Source organism: Bos mutus, chromosome 1 (genome assembly GCF_027580195.1).
Source record: "Bos mutus isolate GX-2022 chromosome 1, NWIPB_WYAK_1.1, whole genome shotgun sequence".
Lineage (NCBI taxonomy): Eukaryota > Metazoa > Chordata > Mammalia > Artiodactyla > Bovidae > Bos > Bos mutus.
Genome location: NC_091617.1, coordinates 155,055,672 through 155,079,913, shown reverse-complemented (window position 1 = coordinate 155,079,913; position 24,242 = coordinate 155,055,672). Strand labels below are relative to the sequence as shown.

Here is a 24,242-nt window from a genome sequence, read left to right as displayed (position 1 = left end):
GGCTGGAAGCATCGTCTAAACCCACCGCTGGCGGGTGTCCAGACCTCTTGGCACGGGTTTTCTCAAAGGAGTCCATAGTATTTTTGTTCTTGGATAAATGCAAACACATAAGAGGTTTTCTTTATTTGTTTCTTTGAAGCTCAACAGCTGTATAACTTTTAGCATCTCAACTTTGAATCCTCTCCAAACCCCGACGACAGACCTCTGTCCCCCACATCCAGCACAGGAAGGGGCTGGTAAGAGGAGTATGGGGTCCAAGGCAGAGCAGATGTCCTTTGTAGCTCCTGTCAATGATGTGTCTTTGAGGTGAAGCTCTGCTCAGGCTGAGGCAGCTAGTCGACCCTCCAGCCTCAGGGGCACTGGGCCCAGGAGTGGATGGCGTGCAAGTAAATGCATGGTCAGGTCCTATCTAAGTATACTGCTTCATCCTACGTTTTTCCTCAGTGAGACTGCTGCTTGCAGATTGAAATTTCTTTTCCACAAAAAAGGACCACTTTTGTGGCAACCCACGGCCTGGGAGCTCTGTGACCTGAGTCCTGGGAGGAGGTGGTGGGAGGTCTGGTCCCCGTGAGCAGCCAAGGCTCACTGGTCAACCCTCTCGGCACGTGATTTCTCCCTAGTCTCATTGTAGGAAGTTAGGCTGCGATGGTGCACACACGTGGCAGGCAGCTGGGTGTACACACACCTGCATGCACATGTGTGTGCTTGAGCAGACCAGAGCAGGTCAGCATGCAGCGTGTGCTCCAGCATCTCTGGTGACATCTGTCCACGTCAGTGAGCAGTGGAGATGGGTCAGGCACAACTGAGCTGCAACAACTGTTGTTTATCAGCTGCACAGTTCTGAGTTTGCTGCTGCCTGGAAAGCTGTGCCTGCCCCCCCGCCTGGCGCCCGTTTCTGCACTATTGCCACGCTCCCTGGGCTCAGCCAACTTCCTAGTGTGAATGCCCCTTGACTTGTCACGTGCTTTGTGCTTAATTTCTGGCATCTTAATGCCTATTGTTGGAAAGTTTGGTCTAGTTTTGTCATTGTATTTGGGGACAGCATTCACCGAGCCCCTCATGCCGCCTTCCAGAAGCCCACCCCACTCCTTATCTCTCTAGAACACTTTAGACAGTTCTAAGGATCATTGCAGGCTTCTTGAGTGGCTCAGCAGTAAAGGATCTGCCTGCAGTGCAAAAGATGCTGGAGATGCCACAAGTTTGATCCCTGGGTCAGGAAGATCCCCTGGAGCAGGACATGGCAACCCGTTCCAGTATTCTTGCCTGGAGAATCCCACAGACAGAGGAGCCTGGCGGGTACAGTTCATAGGGTCGCACAGAGTCGGACATGACTGAAGCGACTGAGCACACATGCACGCACACATGCAGGGTCGGACACAACTGAACACACACGCACACAAGGATCACGGAACTGCACTGAAAATGAGTTTGCAGAGTGTGGGCTGCTTAAAATGTTCTGATTGTTGCTGCATGTTTTGAATCTTGTTTCTTTGTTCTTGTATGGGCTTCCTGTCCTCTAAGAGGGCGGGAGGCCACCGAGCCAAATCCCATCAGAAAGAATGGCCTCTGAGGCTCATCCAGCCTCTTAACTCCTTCGTGGAGGCAGAGGGTCGCCCAGCTTCTCGGCCACATGCCCTCTGATGATTCCAAGTCAGGGTTGCTGACTCCCTGAGGAAGTGGGGGAAAATGCTGCTTGCAGAGCCCTCAGTCCCGGCTTGGGCTTCAAGGCCTGGGCAGGGCAAGGAGACCCCGCACGGGCATCCAGGGCAGGGACATATCCTGGGAAGACCCCAGCGTCCGGCCACAACTGGGCCCCTGCCTCGTGCTCACATGTCCACCTTCTCTGCTCTGTCTGCCATGTCTGCAGGAGCACAGGTCCCTGTGTGTGCAGCAGGTGCCCCGGGGAAATGGAGCAGGACCTTTTAACAGAGAGTGTGTGACAAAGGGAAGAAAAGAAGACACGGCGAGGGTGAGCCAAGTCCAGGCAGCACGAGTCACAGCAGTAAACACGGGTGGATGAGCTTGGCTTGTAAGCGTCAAGCCACAGGGACAGGTTCACAGGGCAGCTGGGTCACAGGCAAGATGCCCAGCAGGAACCCGTGCTCCTCACTTTCCTCCCTCAACGGCCCAGCCCGGTGGGCCAGGCGTGGGGACAAAAAGCCGGTCCGTGGGCCTCTGCTCCTTTCCCAGTCCCGCAGGGGTTGCTCAGGGCCTGGGTTGAGCTGCATGAACCAACAGTCCTCAAGCTTGAGTGGCTTGTAAACACACAGTTTGTTTTGCACACTCAGGTCTACTGTGGCTCTTCCGGTGTTGACTTCACCCCCTTCCCAGGCTAATGGCTCAAACTCCCTGGAACGCCTGCGGCAGGAGGAGGAGAAGGAGGAGGGAACTCGGAGAGCTGTGTTTGGCCCTGCAGCTTCTTCCTAGGGGCGCCTGGCGACCAGGCTGACCTCAGCGCTGGGGCAGGCGGGAGTGTCCAGGGAATGAATGGCACGCAGACATCCGCTCCCTCCTGTCCCCTGCCCCCGTGCAGGCTTCCTGGTGGGGCTCTCGTCTTTTTGGCTCCAGACTTCCCCTTCTTGCTCTGGGCACCTGAGGACCAGAGGGGTTGCTCACCGCCCCCCATGTCCACGGGTAGGGGAAGCATGCAGCGACTTAGACCAGGCCCTCTCGGTAAGCAAGAGCGGGAGGTGCCAACACTCCGCAGGGCTGCGAGCCCCAGCAGTGACCTTCTCAGCAGGCCTTGCTTCTGGCCCTGGGGTCCCTCCCAGCCCACTGTCTTGAGTTCTCTCTGCGCCTCCCCAGACCTCTGTCTTCTGGGCATCTGGATTTCTGTGTCAGACCAGAGGACTAATACCTGGGCACCGAGGGTGCCCTGAGGTCTGTGTCCATCACAGGAAGAAAGAGCTCTGCGTGGCCTGCACACTTGGGAGCTTGGCTGGGCATGAGTGAGCTTTCTTCAGGAAACCAGGGTGTGGCAGCACACCTCCAAGGGCGCGGGAGGCTGGGGATAAAGGTCAGGGGTGGGAGCACACCTCAGAGGGGCGGTAGGCTGGGGTTTGAGGTCAGGATGTGGGAACACACCTTGGAGTGTGTAGGAGGCTGGGGTTGAGGTCAGGGGTGGGAGCACACGCCGGAGGGCGTGGGAGGCTGGGGTCGAGGTCAGGGGTGGGAGCACATGTCGGAGGGCGCAGGAGGCTGGAGTCGAGGTCATGGGTGGGAGCACACGCCAGAGGGCGCGGGAGGCTGGGGTCAAGGTCAGGGATGGGAGCACACATCAGAGGGCGCGGGAGGCTAGGGTTGAGGTCACGGGTGGGAGGACATGTTGGAGGGCGTGGGAGACTGGGGTCGAGATCGGGTGTGGGAGCACACGTCGGAGGGCGCAGAAGGCTTGGGTCGAGGTCAGGGGTGGGAGCACATGTCAGAGGGTGCTGGAGGCTGGGGTTGAGGTTGGGTGTGGGAGCACACGTCGGAGGGCGCGGGAGGCTGGGGTCGAGGTCAGGGGTGGTGAGGCCAGGCCCTCCTGTGGCCTTTGCTCACCGTGCAGGTGGCTGTCCTCTCCCTGGTCCTCCCGTGGCCTTTCCTCTTGAGAGCTCACTCCCCTGTCCCTTCGTCCTCTTAAAAGGGTCCTGTTGGGTAGGACCCCACCCCCTGACCCCACTGACTCTCCTTAAAGCCCCGCCTCCAAACACAGTCAAGCTGGAGGGTGGAGATTCACCCTTGGGATTTCGTGGACACAGTCGGTCCATAGCACACTCTATCCCCACTACTGAGAGACACTGCCAGGTGGGAAGGGGAAGCCTGACCAGAGCCTTCCGGAGCTTTCCAGACCCCAGCTTGAGCAGCTCTGTCTGGAGGGGGGTTGCTCAGGAAGAACTGGGGGTGCAGCCACCAGCACTATGCCTTGTGACGTTCTACAGGCACTGCCCTGGCTGAGGGGTTGTGGGAGGAGCAGGCACAGGCCGGGACACCTGACCCCAAAACAGGGACCTCTGGGCGAGTCTGCAGACTACAGAAACCAGCCCAGACAGCCCCCTGGTTCAATCCCTGGTTCAGGAAGATCCCCTGAAGAAATGATACTGAACATCTTTCCATGTGCTTATTTTCTGTGATGCCATCCAACCATCTCGTGCTCTGTCACCCCCTTCTCCTCTTGATCTCAATCTTTCCCAACATCAGCGACTTCTCCAGTGAGTCAGCTCTTCACATCAGGTGGCTAAAAGTATGGCAGCTTCAGCTTCAGCATCAATCTTCCAAAGGACATTCAGGGTTAATTTCCTTTAGGATTGTCTGGATTGATCTCCTTGCTATTCAGTGGACTCTCAAGAGTCTTCTCCAACACCACAGTTCAAAATTCTTTAGTGCTCAGCCTTCTTTATGGTCCAACTATCACATCTATACATGACTCCTGGAAAAATCATAGCTTTGACTATATGGACCTTTGTCAGCAAAGTGATGTCTCTGCTTTTTAATACTCTGCATAAGTTTGTCATAGCTTTTCTTCCGAGGAGCACTAGCCATTTGTAGGATGTGCGGCTTGCAAATATTTGCTCCCAATCTGTAGGTTGTCTTTTCATTCTCTTAACAGGGTCTCTGGCAGAGCAGAAGTTGTTGATTTTGATTAAGTCCTGTTTATCAGTTTGCCTTTCATGAATCATGCTTTCTGTGTCAAGTCTAAGAACTCTTTGCCAGGCCCCTAGGTCCTGAAGGTTTTTCTCCTGTTTTTCTGAAAGTTTTGTAGTTTCTTGCTTTACCTCTGTGTCTGAGACCCATTTTGATATGGTATTTGTGTGAAGTGTGGGGCTTGGGTGAGAGTTCCATGTCCCAGCACCTTTTACTGGGGGACCACCCCCCTGAGCCAGACTACTTTTGTCCTGTCTGAGAGGAGCCAGACCTGTGCTGGGTCTGCTCCTAGGCTCTCTTCTCTTCCACTGACTTATGTAAATCCTCGACGCCAGAACAATGCTCTTTTGAATGCTATAGCTGTAAAGTAAGCCTTGTTATCAAACTGAGGGATTTTTCCCCCTTTTATTCATCTCTTTCCATATAAATTTTAGAATAAGCTTGTCTGTGTCTACAGAGGGCTTCCCAGGTGGCTCAGCAGTAAAGAATCTGCCTGCCAATGCAGAAGAGGGAGGAGATCCCCTGGAAGAGAAAATGGCAAGCCTCCTATGTATTCTTGCCTGAAGAATCCCATGGACAGAGCAGCCTGGTGGGCTGCAGTCCATGGGGTCACAAAGATTCAGACACGACTGAGTGACTGAGCACACACACAAATCATGTCCACAAAACCTTGCTGGGACTTTGATAAGAACTGCCTTGAATCTACAGATTGGTTTGAACAGAGCTGATATCTTTACCTTGTTGAGTCTTCCAGTCCATGGACATGGAGTGTCTCTCCACTTATTTAGGTTTCTTTGATTTATTTCATCAGCATTTTGCATTTTTCAGCATACAGATCCTGCATACGTTTCGTTAAGTGTGTACATAAGGATTTCACTTTATTTTTCAGTGATTTTAAATCTTTGTTTTGCTTGCTAAGTCACTTCAGTCATATCTGACTGTTGGAGACCCTATGGACTTTAGCTTGCCAGGCTCCTCTGTCCATGGGGTGGATTGCCTCGCCCTCCTCCAGGGGATCTTCCTGACCAGGGGTAGAACCCAATTCTCTTACATCTCCTGCACTGGCAGGCGAGATCTTCACCGCTAGTACCACCTGGGAAGTCCTTGGTTTATGTACAGAAATGCAGTTAATTTTTGTGTCTGACTCATCAGTTCAGTTCAGTTTAGTTCAGTCACTCAGTTGTGTCTAACTCTGCAACCTCATGGACTGCAGCATGCCAGGCCTCCTTGTCTATCACCAACTCCCGGAGTTTACTCAAACTCATGTCCATTGAGTCAGTGATGCCATCCAACCATCTCATCCTCTGTCATCCCCTTCTCCTCCTGCCTTCAATCTTTCCCAGCATCAGGGTCTTTTCAAATGAGTCAGGTCTTTGCATCAGGTGGCCAAAGTATTGGAGTTTCAGCTTCAGCATCAGTCTTTCCAATGAATATTCAGGACTGATTTCCTTTAGGATGGACTGGTTGGATCTCCTTGCAGTCCTCAAAACCACAGTTCAAAAGCATCAATTCTTTGGTGCTCAGCTTTCTTTATAGTCCAGCTCTCACATCATACATGACTACTAGAAAAACCATAGCTCTGATTAGATGGACCTTTGTTGGCAGAGTAACGTCTCTGCTTTTTAATATGCTGTCTGCTGCTGTTGCTAAATCACTTCAGTCGTGTCTGACTCCGTGCAACCCCATAGATGGCAGCCCACAGGCTCCTCTGTCCCTGGGATTCTCCAGGCAAGAATGCTGGAGTGGGTTTCCATTTCCTTCTCCAATGCATGCATGCACGCTAAGTCGCTTCAGTTGTGTTCGACTCTGAGTGACCCCATGGACAGCAGCCCACCAGGCTCCTCTGTCCATGGAATTCTCCAGGCAAGAGTACTGGAGTGGGTTGCCATTGTCTTCTCCATAATATGCTGTCTAGGTTGGTCATAACTTTTCTTCCAAGGAGCAAGCGTCTTTTAATTTCATGGCTGCAGTCACCATCTGACTCATATTCCACACCATTCTGAACTCACTTGTTATTTCTAGGAATTTTGTTTTGTTTTGTAGATTCCTCAAGATTTTCTAGGTAGAAAATTGTGTCATTTCAAATAGCGATGATAGTTTTTCTTCCTCTTTTCAGCCTGTGTTCCTGTGGTTTTTTCCTTGCTTGTTGCAGTGGCTGAACTTGCAGGGTTATGGTGGATACAAGGTGACAGGCCTTGTAGGGACAGCCTGCTTGTCCCTACTTTAGTGGGAAGCATTCAGTCTATCACCAAATGTGTGATGATAACTGTAGTTTTTTTACAGGTGCTGTTTATCAAGTTGACATAATTTCCCTTTATTCTTAACTTGCTTTTATTTTTATCATGAATTAAGTATTGAATTTTGTCAAATGCATTTTAATCCATGAGTTTATATAGTCATATGGTTTTTATGCTTTTGCTTGTTGATATGGTAGATTATATTGATTGATTATTTTAATATGGAGCCAGCATTGCACATCTGGATAAATCCTACTTGGCCATGGTACGTAACTGTTTTACACTTTGCTGGATTCATTTGTTAACTTAAAAGAACATTAATCTATTGTGTTGATGTTCATGAGAGAGGTTGGTCTACATTTTTCTTTTCCTGAGCTGTCTTATCTCCAGTTTTGGCATCAAGGTAACAGCAGCCTCACAAAATGCACTGGGAAGTATTCAGTTTTTGTAGACAGGGGTACCTAAAGCTCATGTTCATTCTTTCTCAAATGTTTGGTAAAATCCCCCAGTGAAGCCATCTGGGCCTGGAGATCTCTTTCTGGAGTGTTTATTACAGGTTTCCATCATATCTTTAATGGCTGTGGATATACTGAGGTTATTTCATTTTGACTGGGGTTTGGTAATTTGTGGTTGTTCTTCAGGCTTCCCACTTCTTTGCTGAGGCTTTTAGAGACTTGCTTTAGCCTGTTCACACGTGCTCACTGCAGCAGTTTTGTGATGGATGCTCTGAAATCCTTGTTGGAAATTTCTAGTATCTCTATCATCTCAGTGTTAGCATTTATTGATTTTCTTTTCTCTTTCATGTTGAGATGCTCCTAGTTTTCATTATGGCAGGTGACTTTTGTTTGCATCTTGGAAATTTTGATTCTTATGTTGATATGTTGGACCTTATAAAGATCTGTCTCAGCAGGTCTCTGCTGACATGGGTGGGGGACCTTGTTCACAGGGAGCTGGGGAGAGGCCCAGGTGCCCCCTTGGTCTCACTGATGCCAGGGGCAAGGAGGAGTGCCTCTTACTGCAGAGTGGGAGCTCCTCTGACAGCACACAAAGGTGTGTGTGTGTGCATGGGCATGTGTGTGTGCATAGGCACATATGCATGTGTGTGCACAGGCCTGTGTGTGGACAGGTGCATGCACATGTGTGTGTGAATGTGTGTGCATAGGTGTATGGGTGGTGTATGTGCACAGGTGTATGCATGGTGCGTGTGCATGACTGTGTGTGTGTGCACGTGCATGTGTGTGCACAGGTGTATGGGTGGGGTGTGTGAGCATGTGTTTATGCACTTTTGCATGTGTTTACACATGTGTGCATGTGTGTGCACAGCTGTATGCATGGTATATGTGTGCATGGGTATGTGTGTGCATGCATGTGTGTGCACATGCGTTTGTTTGCACAGGTGTATGTGTAAGTGTGTGCGTGTGTGTGCACAGGTGTATGCAGTGTATGTATGCATGTGTGTGCAAGGTATATATGCATGTGTGTGCAAACATGCATGTGTGTGCACAGGTGTTTGCACGTATGTGTGTGCACGTGGGTGGGTGTGTGCACACAGGCACACGTCTCCTGCCGGCCTTCCCTGGAGGGCAGTGTTCTCAAGAAGCTTCTGAACTCCTGAAGCTTCAAGAACCTGCTGGCTGGTGTTCAGTCCCCAGTCCTATACTGAGGGGCCAAAGGGAGGAGGACCATGGGGGAGAGAGTTGGCTTTTCTCAAGACTTTTTTGTATGTTCTTGGCATTTTACAGTTGCAGTTTTTTCCAGTGACCAGACTGGAATAAATTGGAAGGGAACAAAGGGAGACACAGAAGTGAGCTCACAGCTGTGTCAGCCTTCTCATCTCAGGACCAGTCCAGGTGCCTTCTCCCCACATCCCCATCTTTCTGAGGATTGACTCATGGTTAATGCAGGGTTTCAGTTGTGCTCAGTGGGAATGCAGGGAGAATCGCATCTGCTTCTTCTTGTCCAGAACCAGGAGCCCTGTGTTCTTTAACTACTCACATCATCTGTGCCTCCTTGATTACTTTCTTGATCAGTGTCATCAGAGGCTTGGATATTTTGGGGACTTTTTTGAAGAACCAAATTTTATACTTCTTCATTTTCACAATTGTTCTTATTTCATAATTTCTGATCTATTCTTTATTATAATTCAGTTCAGTTCAGTCTCTCAGTAGTGTCTGACTCTGCGACCCCCTGGACTGCAGCACGCCAGGCCTCCCTGTCCATCACCAACTCCTGGAGTTTACTCAAACTCATGTCCATTGAGTCAGTGATGCCATCCAACCATATCATCCTCTGTCGTCCCCTTCTCCTCTCGCCTTCAATCTTTCCCAGATTCAGGGTCTTTTCAAATGGTCAGCTCTTTGCATCAGGTGGAGTATTGGAGTTTCAGCTTCAACATCAGTCCTTCCAATGAACATTCAGGACTGATATCCTTTAAGATGGACTGGTTGGATCTCCTTGCAATCCAAGGGACTCTCAAGAGTCTTCTCCAACACCACAATTCAAAAGCATCAGTTCTTTGGTGCTCAGCTTTCTTTATACTCCAATTCTCACATCCATACATGACTGCTGATAAAACCATAGCCTTGACTAGATGGACCTTTGTTGGCAAAGCAATGTCTCTCCTTTTTAATATGCTATCTAGGTTGGTCATTACTTTTATTCCAAGGAGTAAGCATCTTTTAATTTCATGGCTGCAGTCACCATCTGCAGTGATTTTGGAACCCAGAAAAATAAAGTCTGCCACTGTCTCCACTGTTTCTCCATCTATTTGCCATGAAGTGATGGGACCAGATGCCATGATCTTTGTTTTCTGAATGTTGAGCTTTAAGCCAACTTTGTCACTCTCCTCTTCCACTTTCATCAAGAGGCTCTTTAGTTCTTCTTCACTTTCTGCCATAAGGGTGGTGTCATCTGCATATCTGAGGTTATTGATATTTCTCCCGGCAATCTTGATTCCAGCTTGTGCTTCCTCCAGCCCAGCATTTCTCATGGTGTACTCTTCATATCAGTTAAATAAGCACGGTGACAATATACAGCCTTGACGTACTCCTTTTCCTATTTGGAACCAGTCTGTTGTTCCACGTCCAGTTCTAACTGTTGCTTCCTGATCTGCATACAGATTTCTCAAGAGGCAGGTCAGGTAGTCGGGTATTCCCATCTCTTTCAGAAGTCTCCACAAATAGTCAATAAAGCAGAAATAGATGTTTTTCTCGAACTCTCTTGCTTTTTTGATAATCCAGTGGATATTGGCAATTTGATCTGTGGTTCCTCTGCCTTGAGCTTGAACATCTGGAAGTTCACAGTTCACGTATTGTTGAACCCTGGCTTGGAGAATTTTGAGTATTACTTTACTAGCATGTGAGATGAGTGCAATTGTGCAGTAGTTTGAGCATTCTTTGACATTGCCTTTCTTTGGGATTGGAATGAAAACTGACCTTTTCCAGTCCTGTGGCCACTGCTGAGTTTTCCAAATTTGCTGGCATATTGAGTGCAGCACTTTCACAGCATCATCTTTTAGGATTTGAAATAGCTCAACTGGAATTCCATCACCTCCACTAGCTTTATTCATAGTGATGCTTCGTAAGGCCCACTTGACTTCACATTCCAGGATGTCTGGCTCTAGGTGAGTGATCACACCATCATGATTATCTGGGTCGTGAAGATCTTTTTTGTACCATTCTGCTGTGTATTCTTGCCACCTCTTAATATCTTCTGCTTCTGTTAGGTCCATTCCATTTCTGTCCTTTATTGAGCCCATCTTTGCATGAAATGTTCCCTTGATATCTCTAATTTTCTTGAAGAGATCTCTAGTCTTTCCCATTGTATTGTTTTCCTTTATTTCTTTGCAGTGATCCCTGAGGAAGGCTTTCTTATCTCTCCTTGCTATTCTTTGGAACTCTGCATTCAAGTAGATATAACTTTCCTTTTCTCCTTTGCTTTGGCCTCTCTTCTTTTCACAGCTGTTTGTAAGGCCTCCTCAGACAGCCATTTTGCCTTTTTGCATTTCTTTTTCTTGGGGATGGTCTTGATTCCTGTGTCCTGTACAATGTCATGAACCTCTGTCCATAGTTCATCAGGCACTCTATCAGATCTAGTCTCTTAAATCTATTTCTCACTTCCACTGTATAATCGTTAGGTATTTGATTTAGGTCATACCTGAATGGTCTAGTGGTTTTCCCTACTTCCTTCAATTTAAGAGTGAATTTGGCAATAAGGAGTTCGTGATCTGAGTCAGCTCCTCGTCTTATTTTTGCTGTCTGTATAGAGCTTCTTCATCTTCAGCTGCAAAGAATATAATCAGTCTGATTTCGGTGTTGACCATCTGGTGATGTTCATGTGTAGGGTCTTCTTTTGTGTTGTTGGAAGAGGATGTTTGCTATGACCAGTGCGTTCTCTTGGCAGCACTCTATTAGCCTTTGCCCTGCTCCATTCTGCACTCCAAGGACGAACTTGCCTGTCACTCCAGGTGTTTCTTGACTTCCTACTTTTGCATTCCAGTCCCCTATGATGAAAAGGACATTCTTTGGGTGTTAATTCTAGAAGATCTTACAGGTCTTCATAGAACCGTTCAACTTCAGCTTCTTCAGCATTACTGGCAAGGGCATAGACTTGGATTACCGTGATAATGAATGGTTTGCCTTGGAAACAAACAGAGATCATTGTGTCATTTTTGAAACTGCATCCAAGTACTGCATTTCGGACTCTTTTGTTGACTATGATGGCTACTCCATTTCTTCTAAGGGATTGTTTCCCACAGTAGTAGATATAATGATCATCTGAGTTAAATTCACCCATTCCAGTTCATTTTAGTTCACTGATTCTATGCAATATTTTATTTATATTATATTTATTATAATTAAGTTCTTTTTATCTTCTGTGAATACTTTCTCTTGTTTTTTCTAACTTCTAAAGTTCGATTTTCTATTTACTAGTTTTCTGACCTTCTTTATCCCTAGTGTAGGCTATTAAAAGCTGTAAGCTTTCCTCTAAGTTCTGTTGTAGGTGAATGGTATGAATTTTGGCATACAGTACTTTTATTATCATTGAGGTTTTATGACCTTCTAATTTCATCAAGTCCCATCCATTTCTTATTTAGAAGCATTTAAAAAGTGTTATATCCAGGAGCATTACAGAGTTATCTCTTTGCTAATGGTTTGTAATTTAATTGCCCCTTGGGTGGAAAACGTGATCTGTCAATCCCTGTCTTCAGAATTGGCGGAAACTTGCCTTGTGAGTTAGAACACTTTGGTTTTGTCCTCTGAGAGCTTTAGGAGAATGCATAACCTCTAAAGGTCAGGTGCAGCTTCACGCACGCACGCTACTCCACCTCTCACTCTGTGTTCACTGTCCTTGTGTGACACGTGACAGGGTGCCACGGCGCCCCTGCCAGATGAGCAGTATGTTGCTCTGGCCCCAGGGTCATTGCTCAGATTGACCTCCCATAGGATCTGGGGGCTTCGAGGCGCCTTGTCAGCATCATGTCTCAGCTGGATCAGCATGTGATTCTCTCCTGTTTTCTCTCCTGCCCTGTCATGTTCAGCAGCCAGATGACTGGTGTTAAGACAGCGTGGTTTATCAAAAACCCTTTCAGCATTGTTTTCCACATGTTCTACATGCTCCCTCCTTCAAGGGCACCTGCCAGCCTGCCCTCATCCAGACTCCCCTCCTCTCCTGTCCCCTCCTCTCCTGTCTCCTCCTCCCTTGTCCCCTCCTCTCCTGGCCCCTCCTCTACTGCCCCCCCTCTCCTGTCCCCTCCTCCCTTGTCCCCTCCTCTCCTGTCACCTCTTCTCTCTCCCCTCTCTCCCTCCCCCTCCCCTGTCCCCCCTCTCCCTGTCCCCTCTCCTCTCCCCTCTCCTCTCCCTGTCCCCTCCTCTCCTGTCCCCTCCTCCCCTCCTGTCCCCTTCCTCTCCTGTCCCCTCCTCTCTGTCTCCTCCTCCTCTCCCCCTCCTCTCCTGTCCCCCTCCTCTCTGTCCCCTCCTCTCCTGTCCCCTCCTCTCCTGTCCCCTCCTCCTGTCCCCTCCTCTCCTGTCCCCTCCTCTCCCTCCTCTCCCTCCCTCCTCCTGTCCCCTCCTCTCCTGTCCCCTCCTCTCCTGTCCCCTCCTCTCCTGTCCCCCTCCTCTCCTGTCCCCTCCTCTCCTGTCCCCCCTCCTCTCCTGTCCCCTCCTCTCCTGTCCCCTCCTCTCCTGTCCCCTCCTCTACTGCCCCCCCCTCCTGTCCCTCCTCCCTTGTCCCCTCCTCTCCTGTCACCTCCTCTACTGCCCCTCTTCTCCTCTCCCCTCTCCTCTCCTCTCCCCTCCTCTCCCCTGTCCCCTCCTCTCCTGTCCCCCTCCTCTCTGTCCTGTCTCCTGTCCCCTCCTCTCCTGTCCCCCCTCTCCTGTCCCCTCCTCTCCTGTCCTCCTCCCTCTCCCCCCTCTCCCCTGTCCCCTCCTCTCCTGTCCCCCTCCTCTCCTGTCCCCTCCTCTCCTGTCCCTCCTCCTCCCTTGTCCCTGCCCCTCCCCTCTCCCCTCCTCTCCTGAACCCCTCCTCTCCTGTCTACTCCTCTCCTGTCCCCTCTTCTCCTGTCCCTCCTCTCTCTGTCCCCTCCTCCTCCCTCTCTCCCCTCCCCTCCTCTCCCCCCCTCTCCTGTCCTCTCCTCCTCCCCTGTCCCTCCTCTCCTGTCCCCTCCTCCTGTCCCCCTCCTCTCCTGTCCCCTCCTCTCCTGTCCCCCCTCCTCTCCTGTCCCCCTCCTCTCCTGTCCCCCCTCCTCTCCTGTCCTCTCTTCCCTGTCCCCTCCTCTCCTGTCCCCTCCTCTCCTGAACCCCCTTCTCTCCTGTCTACTCCTCCCTTGTCCCCTCCTCTCCTGTCACCTCCTCTACTGCCCCTCCTCTCCTCTCCCCTCTCCTCCCCTGTCCCCTCCTCTCCTGTCCCCCTCCTCTCCTGTCCCCTCCTCTCCTCTCCCCTCCTCCTCTCCTGTCCCCTTCCTCTCCTGTCCCCTCCTCTCCTGTCCCCTCTCCCTCCTCTCCTGTCCCCCCTCTCTCCTGTCCCTCCTCTCCTGTCCCCTCTCTCCCTCTCCCCTGTCCCCTCTTCTCCTGTCCCCTCCTCTCCTGTCCCCCTCCTCTCCTCTCTCCTGTCTCCTCCTCTCCTCTCCTCCCTCTCTCTCTCTGTCCCCTCCTCCTCTCCTCCTCTCTCCTCTCCTCCCCCCTCTCCTGTCCCCTCTCCTCCTGTCCCTCTCTCCCCTGTCCCCTCCTCTCCTGTCCCCCCTCCTCTCCTGTCCTCTCCTCCCCTGTCCCCCTCTCCTGTCCCCTCCTCCTGTCCCCCTCCTCTCCTGTCCCCTCCTCTCCTGTCCCCTCCTCTCCTGTCACCTCTCCTGTCCCCTCTCTCCTCCCTGTTTCCCCTCCTCTCCTGTCCCCTCCTCTCCTGTCCCCCTCCTCTCCTCTCCCCCTCCTCTCTCCTCCCCCTCCTCTCCTGTCCCCTCCCTCTCCTGTCCCCTCCTCTCCTGTCCCCCTCCTCTCCTGTCCCCCCTCTCCTGTCCCTTCTCTCCTGTTTCCTCCTCTCCTGTCCCCTCCTCTCCTGTCCCCTCCTCTCCTGTCCCCTCCTCTCCTGTCCCCTCCTCCTCCTGTCCCCCTCCTCCTCTCTCCCCCCCCTCTCTGTCCCCTCCTCCTGTCCCCTCCTCTCCTGTCCCCTCCTCTCTGTCCCCCTCTCTCCTCTCCCTCCTCCCCCCCTCCCCTGTCCCCTCCTCTCCCCTCCCCCTCCCCTCTCCCCCTCCTCTCCTGTCCCCTCTCTCCCTGTCTACCCCTCCTCCCTGTCCCCTCCTCTCCTGTCCCCCTCCTCTCCTGCCCCTCCTCTCTGTCCCTCTTCCCCTCTCCTCTCCTCCCCTCCTCTCCTCCTCCCCCTCTCCTCTCCTCTCCCCTCCTCTCCTGTCCCCTCCTCTCCTGTCCCCCCTCCTCTCCTGTCCTCTCCTCCCCTGTCCCCTCCTCTCCTGTCCCCCCTCCTCTCCTGTCTCCTCCTATCCTGTTTCCTCCTCTCCTGTCCCCTCCTCTCCTGTCCCCTCCTCTCCTGTCCCCCTCCTCTCCTGTCCCCTCCTCTCCTCCCCTCCTCTCCTCTCCTCCTCCCCTCTGTCCCCTCTCCTGTCCCCTCCTCCCTGTCCCTCCTCTCCTGTCCTCCTCCTGTCCCCCTCTCCCCCCCTCCTCTCCTGTCCCCTCCTCTCCTGTCCCCTCCTCTCCTCCCCCCTCCTCTCCTGTCCCCTCCTCTCCTCTCCCCCCTCCTCTCCTGTCCCCTCCTCTCCTGTCCCCTCCTCTCCTGTCCCCTCCTCCCCTGTCCCCTCCTCTCCTGTCCCCTCCTCTGCCCCCTCCTCTCCTGTCCCTCCTCTCCTCTCCCCCTTCCTCTCCTGTCCCCCTCCCTGTCCCCCCTCTCCTGTCCCCTCCTCTCCTGTCCCCCTCCTCTCCTGTCCCCTCCTCTCCTGTCCCCTCCTCCTGTCCCCTCCCCTCCTCTCCTGTTTCCTCCTCTCTGTCCCCTCCTCTCCTGTCCCCTCCTCTCCTGTCCCTCCTTTCCTGTCCCCTCCTCTCCTGTCCCCTCCTCTCTTGTCCCCTCCTCTCTGTCCCCTCCTCTCCTGTCCCCCTTCTCCTGTCCCCCCTCCTCTCCTGTCCCCTCCTCTCCTGTCCCCTCCTCTCCTGTTTCCTCCTCTCCTGTCCCCCTCCTCTCCTGTCCCCTCCTCTCCTGGCTCCCCCTCCTCTTCCGTCCCCCCTCCCCTCTGTCCCCCCTCCTCTCCAGCCCCATTCTTCTCTTTTCCCCTCTCCTCTCTTGTCCCTTTTCCTCTCCTGGCCCATTCCCCTCCTGTCACCCAGACTTCCTGGGAGGATGCCCAGCAGGGCAGAGGACAGCACTGTTCCTGGGCATCTGACTTCTCAGATATCCATAGAAGCCAGGCCCCACATGAAGGCATAGATGCCAGCAGGAGCCACTCATGCCCCCACAGGCACGCACATGTGTCTGCCTGTGTGTGTGTGTGTGTGTCATTTACGGCTCAGCAGGCTGCTTTGTCTGGACTGTGCTTGTGAGGGCACGAGCTGTCCTTGGGCTCTGGTCCTTTGAAACTGATTTGTTGTGGCAGTCTGTTCAGCAAGATGCTGAAAACCTTCACTCCTGTTGTCTCTGAGTGGGTTGTGCAGTGAGGAGTGACGGTAGAGGTGAGGAGGGGGTCACAGACCCCATGTTATCTCTTCTGTCGCCCCCTTCCCAACACCAGTTAAGTTTTGAAGACAGAATGACAGAGGCTTTGCTCCGAGACTGTCCCTAGCGATCACACCTCACTCTGCGGGAACTCGGTGCCCCCACCCTCTGAGTGTGCTGCTGATGTTGAAGAAAGTGGGTCACCACGCACGCGGGTCTGTCACGTCACTTTCCGGACTGCTGGTCTCCTGGTGCCCTTACCAGACATGGTGCCTTGTTGGAGCTACGTGTCTAGTAAACGAGTTCTCAGAGGATGTCAGTTTCAAATGGAATGTCCTTTAGCTCATTAATTTCTGGCTTTCTTACATTTTCATCAGAAACCACTGTCACAGTCTTTCTACTCTGTGTGGCTCGCAGCGAGGGGGGCCCTGTCTGCTGGGGCACCGGCAGCCCTGGGAGAGGCACAGGATCTCGTGTTCCTCCCGTTCTCTTCCCCGTGACACTCCCAGATCCACATCGGCATGTCTACCCTGCAGAGTAACCCACTCCCGAGAGGAAACCTCCAGTTGTCCAGGAGTGCTGGATGGTGGCCATGGTGGCACTCACGGCCCCAAGGCTTCCTCACAGACCATTCTCATCGGCACAGTTGTTCTCACCTGCCTCGCACCCCTGGCCCGTGGAGCCGCTCTGCGCGGCCCTGCTCTTCCCGGAATGCGGGCTGAACAGCTGGCTCCCCCGTCCAGCCCTGTTAGAGGCTGCGGTTTCCCTGTCTTTGCTTTTCTCCTCATTTACCTCGTGTTTACCCACGTCCCGGTTCCCAGGGGTGAGCTGACAGCTCTTTGTTGGTTCTCCTGTCTCCTCCTGACTTCTCAGTGCTTGTGTGTCTGTGCCGTTTGTGAGCATCATTCCAGTGCAGTTCCTTTAAGGGTGGGGTAGACACGGCACCCCAGAGAAGGCAATGCCATCCCACTCCAGTACTCCTGCCTGGAGAGTCCCATGGACGGAGGAGCCTGGTAGGCTGCAGTCCATGGGGTTGCTAGGAGTCGGACGCGACCGAGCAGCTTCACTTTCACTTTTCACTTTCATGCATTGGAGAAGGCAATGGCACCATACTCCAGTACTCTTGCCTGGAAAATCCCATGGATGGAGGAGCCTGGTGGGCTGTCGTCTATGGGGTTGCACAGAGTTGGACACGACTGAAGCGACTTGGCAGCAGCAGCAGACACGGCACCCACTCCAGCACTCTTGCCTGGAGAATCCCATGGACGGAGGAGCCTGGCAGGCTGCGGCCCATGTGGTCACGAAGAGTCGGACACAACTGAGCGACTTCACTTTCACTTTTCACTTTCAGGCACTGGAGAAGGAAATGGCAACCCACTCCAGTCTTCCTGCCTGGAGAATCCCAGGGACAGAGGAGCCGGGTGGGCTGCTGTCTATGGGGTCACACAGAGTCGGACACGACTGAAGTGACTTAGCAGCAGCAGCAGCAGCAGACACAGGTTAACTCTGTGATGTTTAATACAAGGTCTCTTCCATTCCCTTTGTGACCCCATGGACTGTAGCTCCCCGAGCTCTTCTTTCCAAGGGATTCTCCAAGCAAGAATACTGGAGTGGGTTGCCATTCTCTCCTCCAGGGGATCTTCCCCACCCAGGGATTGAACCCAGGGCCTCTTGCATTGCTGGCATTTATTAATTACCTTTGTTTTTTTAATTGAGTATAATTCACATGCCATACAATTCACACTTTACAAGTGTACATTTAGTTGTTTTTAGCATCTCACAAAGGTGTCCAGCCATCACCACTGTCTAATCCAGAACTTCTCATTGCCCCAGAAGGAATCCCACGCTCATCACACTGCCCTCTCTCCTCAGCCCTAGGACTGTGGGTCACTTTCTGTCCTGGTTCTGGACGTTTACTGTAGATAGGATCACAGGCATGGCTTTCTGCTTCCGGCTTCTTGCCCCTCGTGTTATGTCTCCAGGCTTCACCCCCGCTTGCGAGTGAGTTCCGTCCTGCTGTAAGGAGACGCCGCCATTTGTTGATCCGCCATCATCAGTGGAAGCACGCTGGGTTCTTCCCACTTCTTTGACTGTCTTGAACGGTGCTGCTGTGAACGCCCAGGTGCAAGGTTTTGTGCGGATATATGTCTTCACTGCCTTGGGTACAAGCCTCAGAGTGGGGTTGCTAGGTCCTATGGTAACTCTAGGTTTTACATTTTGAGGAGTTGCCAGCCTGATTTCCCAGGTGGTCACACCAGTTTATATTTCCACCAGCAATGGATGAAGACTCCAGTTTTTCCATGTCCTTGCTGATATTTGTTATTTTCTGTTTTTTCTTATTATCATTTTCATGATTGTTACTGTTATTGCTATTACAGCCACCCTAAGTAGCTCACAGGCCTTTCCTAGTGGCTCATAAGGTAAAGAGTCTGCCTGCAGTGCAGGAAACCCGGGTTCGATCCCTGGGTTGGGAAGATCCCCTGGAGAAGGAAATGGCAACTTACTCCAGTATCGATGCCTGGAAAATTCCATGGACGGAGGTGCCTGACAGTCTACAGTCCACGGGGTCGTAAGGAGTCGGATACGACTGAGCAACTTCTCTTCAAGTAGCTCCCTGTGGTTTTGACTTGCATTTCTCTAATATCCAATGACGTTGAGTTATTTTTCCCATGCTTACTGGCCATTTCTTTATCTTCCTTAGAGAAAAATATACTCACACCCTTTGTATATTTTTAGGTTATTTATTATTGAGTTGTGGAAGCTCACATGCAGTCTGAGTGTTAACCCTGCTCAGGGGTCTGATTTGCGGATATTCTCTCCTGTTGTGTGGGTTGTGTTTTCAGTTTCCTGTTAGTGCCCTTCAGTACACAGAAGTTCTTAATTTTGATGAAGTCCAGTTCGTCTACTTGTTTGTTGCTGTCTGTGCTTTTTGGTGTCATATCCACAAAATCATTCCAAATCCAGTATCACGACGATTTTTCTTCCAGTATTTTCAAGATGTTTACAGTTTTAGCTCCTAAGCTTAGGTCTCTGGCCCATTTTCAGTTAATTTCTGCATATGGTGTGAGGTGAGGCTCCAAGCTCACTCTTTGGCACGTGTGACACCAGTTTTCCCAGCACCATGTGAAAGGACTGTTCCCTCTCAGGGATTGTTTTGGCTCCTGCTGAGAATTCTCCCATTGCTTCCTCGTGAGTTCCCGCTCGTGAGCTTCAGGCCTCTCTGATCCTCCAGTCAGTAACACGTGGATTCTTTTACTGCACCAGCGGGGACACCGTCTGCCTCTGTGAAAGAGGAAGGTGTTATTCAATGTCGTCTTTCACGGGTTTCCTTACATGTCACGTTTTCTCATTTATTTCATTTCAAACCTTGGCATGTTATGCGGATAAGAATATTTGAGCTTGAAACAGACTCAGTGATGTTGTTTATTACCTAAAATGGTTATCTGATTGACACAGAGAAAGGCAGAGATGTTTAACATGGGCTTCTCATTGCTTCTGGTGCTCTGACCTCACAATTCCAAAGAGTGGACGCTGTTGTAAAGAAGCCTTCTTAAGGTGCGGAAGTCTGACAAGAGGGCGCAGAGATCTAAACATACTCCTGGACTTGACACGCAGCAAAGAGTGTGACATCATGAGCATGGGTTCTTGTGCCTGGGTATGAAATTTCCTGTTTGGACAACAAATGTGGATTCCAAAAGTGAGAAGTGAAGAAACTTAGATCAAGGAGAAAATGGTGCACTTTGGGAAAGACTAGATGGACAGATTGCCTGCTGAGAGGGAAGGGTTTCAGTGAAATGATTATACCAGCTGTAAAAAGTGGGAAACCAGAAATGTACTTAAGTTAATATATAATTTCATAATTTTAGAAGAAAAATCAGTATGTGTGTGTGTGTGTGTGTGTGTATATATATATATATATATATGCTAAATAAGTAGAAGGTTGGCTGTTTCGCTTATATTCTCAGAAGTGTGCACAGTGTGGCCAAGTTCCGCTTCCGTCCTGCTTGTCTATGAGACAGAAGCCCCCCAGTCTGTGGAGCTGCCTTCTTCAGGGTGGAGGACTGGTCCCAAGACGAGCCCTCACAGGCACTTCATCACACCCCACGCATCTCACAGCCAAGTCTTAAGAAACGCCGCTGTTCTGTGGAGGCTCAGTCCGAGGCGCGAGGCGCTCACCAGTCAGCTCACGCGCCCCATGTTCTTGTGTTCCAGGTCACGGGGCCCCACGACCCGTCAGCCCTCCCGAAAGTCGCCAGAGCCAGCTCTGATGCTCTAGGTCCCAAGAGTGAACCCGCACTGTCTATGGATCTGCTCTGACGCGTCGAGCCTGCTTATGGGGGAAGGTGAGTGGCCAGGACGCAGCACGGGTCTGTGTGTCCAGTTACCAGGAGTGCACAGAGTCAGACTCACCCCTGGAACCAGGGTGTCGCCAGGCTGGTGTCACTCTCTTTAGTCCCTGATGTGGCATCAGCTGGGGGCCGTGCCAGGGAGAGAGCACACGCCACGAGCAGCAAACTTGAGCAGAGAAGCGAGGTGCTGCGCGTGACCGGGCAGGACCAGCATTCCCACTGACTCTTGAAGGGTTGCATCCAGCTGACGCAGAGCGTGAAGAAGTCGGTCTCAGCTGAGACAGACAGGGTTCTCCACAGCTTCTTCCCTGGAATTTCTGAGGCACATGGGACACCTTCCCCTATGTGTGCCCCGTTGCCAGGCTTCAGTGGCCTCACCCACCAAGTGGGGAGTCTGAAGAGCCAGCTGTTACTGGCGCTGAGGGACACCAGCCACATGTAGGGCCCTGTGCTCGCGCTGCAGGTGGCCCGGCCCTGCTGACCGTCCTGCTTCATGGGGCTGGGGTGAGGGTGGGCACAAGGGCCCGTGTGCTCGTGTGAAGCCGGAGCCTGTGTGTTCCGTGTGCCACCTTGCTGTCCACCCTGCACCCTGAGGCCTGAGTTCTCCCAGGGCCTCACGGGTCCTGAGCCTGCAGCACTGACCGTCTCTGACCTCAGTGTGTCCACCTGTAGAGAAAGCCTTCGAGGTTTCTTGCTCAGCTCTCAGGCGTGGTCCTCTCTAAGCCAGTTCTGGTTTATTCACCCATGTGTTTAAGTTTGCAAGGGCATGAAGAGTACATTCCAGGCTGGGGACCTGGTTTACCCAGGGTCACAAGGCGGCCACTGAGGACCTGTTTTCAGCTGTGATTTGTTAACCCAAATTCATGACATAACACGTCATATAGGTTCCAAGTCAGCCTGCCGCCAGTCAGAAAAACACCTGTGTCTTTAAATGTCACAAAACTTGGGCCCAAGTTTCCATCATTGTTGTCCACTCCAGCTTCTCTCCTGCTGCCCAGATGTTGTCTGCCTGGCTTTGTTTTGCTTTTTTACTTGCAGCTCAGCATGTTTAATCCTGTGGTGCCTGCCCAGAGTTGTTTTGATCTTTGCTTTGTACCAAGGAAGGTGTAAACATTTCAGCCTCCAGGTACCTGTTTGCAGGAGAGTCAGGGACCAATTACCGGGAGGCAGCTCTGGGTCTGGACAGGAGCTGGATGGACAGCTCCTTCCACACGGCTGGCACATCCCGAGCTGTGGTCAGGAGCGAGGCTGGTTATGTAAACCGACCATCTGACTGGGGTTCTTGGGGACCACGTGGAGGACAGACTAGGAGCACCCCCAGGCCGGGCTGCAGCTTGGCAACTGCAGGAGTCAAGGGGCCCCCACTGGCCTCTCTGCCTCCCCCAATGTTTGCCAGCTGCCCCCATGGGCAAGGCAGGCACAGCTGGCAGGGCCATCCTGTCCTGACCATGTCTGCCCAGCTGCATCCAGCCCCACGCCCTGGGTGCCACCATCCCCAGCTCCCCCGACATTCTGGCTGGGCCTCTGGCCTCCTTTGTGTCCCTGAGCCCTCATCTCCTCTTCAACCACGACTCTGGTTCTTCATGCCCTCTGCTCGCTGTTCGTTTCCATGTCACATCTTCAAAGACTCGGCACTGGTCAGCCCCTGCCCCCCTGCACAAAGGCAGGCAGGCTCCTTGGCAGCTCCTCCACTTGCTGTGACCCCCGACCCTGCAAGCCTCACTGTGGCCACTCGCTCACCTTGTGCTCCCTCCAGACCCAAAGGCCAGTGCCCAGTCCTTTTCCTGCCTTCCCAGTGACCAAGAGGGGCCCTCGGCGGCCCGTGCCCTCCGACCGAGAGTGAACCGAGTGACAGGACTGCTCTGTCGGCCCCTCACGGAGCTGCACTGGGTGAGCCAACAACGAACAGCACACCACAGGGCTCCTAGTCTCCTCCACCCCTGCCCAGCCTCTGGCACTGGCATCCCCAGGTCTCGGAGCTCAGTGGCACTGCTAACAGGCTCCCCAGGGCAGGCCGGAGCACAGGGAAGAGCCCTTCATCTCGGGACTGCTGCTGGCAGGCCCGTTTGTCACCCACACCAGAGCCTCAAGCACGTGTCCTTTGACCTTCCTTCTATAAAGAAACGTTCCAAGTTGATAAAAGATGACAGAGACAGGTCCGCCCAAAGATTACTATGAAAGCATTGTTTAAGATAATGATTCAGGGACGCAGAACATAGAGTCCTTGCAGCTGACTATATCCTTATGCATGAAAATGCATAAAATTAAATGCACAAAATCTTATGCTTACAGTTTGATACCATGGGAAATTTGATCACTACTGTGCAGATTTACATACAGCAACGTAGAAAAATATTTCATGTATAATGTTAAGTAGGGAAAAAGAACAATCATGGGTGGCTTGGTCCTATTTTTGTTAAAAATATAATGATACATGCCTACTGGAAAGATGTCTGAGTAGGTCGACTTCAGAACACCCCACTCTCTTTGGTGGTCTTTCTGGGGATGATGTTACTAGTGGTTTGCATTACACACATTTTCCATTTTTTCCTGTAATGAACAGTCAGGCTGATTTGGCAGCAAACTGGCATGCTGCCACCTGTGGGTGCACCTCTGCTGGCATTGCACAGTGCCCCAGCACCCTGCGGGCTCTCTCAGGAGGCGCCCCCGTGCCCTGAGGGCTCTCCCCGCGAGGCCTGACAGCACCCGGCAGAGCGAGGCCCATCTCCCAGCCAGTGAGTCCTCTGGGTGAAGTTTCCCACAGCCAGTTGGCTACGGGCTTGGTCTTTTCATTTATCTGCACCTGATTTGGGGTGAGATGTCGAGAGAGAGAGGTAATAACAGTCACCTCTCATGCATGGTGGCAGGTGCCCGCTCTGATGGGGGACCAGCTGCATCCTCTACGTAGTCTCAAGGTCTGGGTCATTCCATTCATCTCACTGCCCAGGTGAGAGGCCCACCTTCAGGCTCGCTCCTCTCGTAAAGCACAGGGCTCAGTCGAGGCTCAGCTCCTGTGCAACTGACTCCTGGGGCAGCACCTGGAAGCTCTTGACCACAGAGGAGGAAACAGGGAAGAAGAGAGGATTCGCGGGCTGTAGCTTCCAGATGGTCCTGGAGGGACCCAGCCCGAGCGCAGCCACAGCTGAGAGGAGGCTGCTTGGGTCTGCAGCGCTACATTTCGACTGACGGGGGCCTGAGGCCTCTGCCCCCCTCCTCTCCAGGGTGAGCAGCCATGCGATGTCCTGCAGGCATGGCAGTCTGTGCGGTGGCCCCTGTCGGGGGATGGAGTCATTGGAATGACAGCCCATCCGCCAGGCGCACCCTTCTGCGGAACGAGGGGAGCAGGCAAAAAGTAGGTCACATGTGCCTGATCCCATGTCACGAGGTCTCCAACCTGAGACCAATGGGAGCCGTAGCCTCCTCTGGTTTAGAACAAAACCCCACTCTGATGTTTCTCCCTTAGCCTTTTTATCTTCTCTAAACGGGGAGAGTGACCATCTGTCCCAGAGCCACTCCATCCGGCCCTGCCGACCGCACAGTGTGGCTTTGTTCTGAGGTAAGGGGCTGTGGGCCCGGCCAAGGCCACGCAGAGCCCAGACGGCGGCATAAAGGGCCATCCAGTGGGCCATGCCGGGTGCTGACGGAGCGGGAGCTCGGGGTCCTCGCCGAAAGTCTGGGATGTTCCCCTGGTCTGACAGCAGGGCCCCTCTCTGAGAGTCAGGGTCACTGTTAACACGCCACCTTAGTGAGCTGTGATGTACGGAGTTCATAGGTCATTTTTCAGTTGTCTGTGCTCCTGGGGCACATGTGGGAATACGACCCCTGCCCCGAGAGGCTGGTTGTCTCCAGGGCCCAGGGATCCACGCCCTCCGTGGACCAGGATCTT

The 24,242-nt window shown here is 52.4% G+C and overlaps 1 protein-coding gene across 14 annotated transcripts in view; it reads left to right on the top strand.

Moving 5' to 3' along the window:
* PCBP3 (poly(rC) binding protein 3) overlaps positions 1-24,242 on the top strand; it is a 231,907-nt gene that overhangs the window by 155,423 nt on the left and 52,242 nt on the right. For 13 of the 14 annotated variants that reach the window (XM_070378020.1, XM_070377990.1, XM_070378010.1 and 10 more), the window contains one exon: positions 20,220-20,350. Coding sequence is in view for 2 of the 14 variants with exons in the window: in XM_070377997.1 (XP_070234098.1) it covers positions 20,341-20,350 (10 nt within the window). In the remaining 12 variants the exon portion in view is untranslated. Of the gene's footprint in view, positions 1-2,563; positions 2,674-20,219; positions 20,351-24,242 lie in introns of those variants that run through there. The other variant, XM_070377988.1, reaches the window with a different exon arrangement.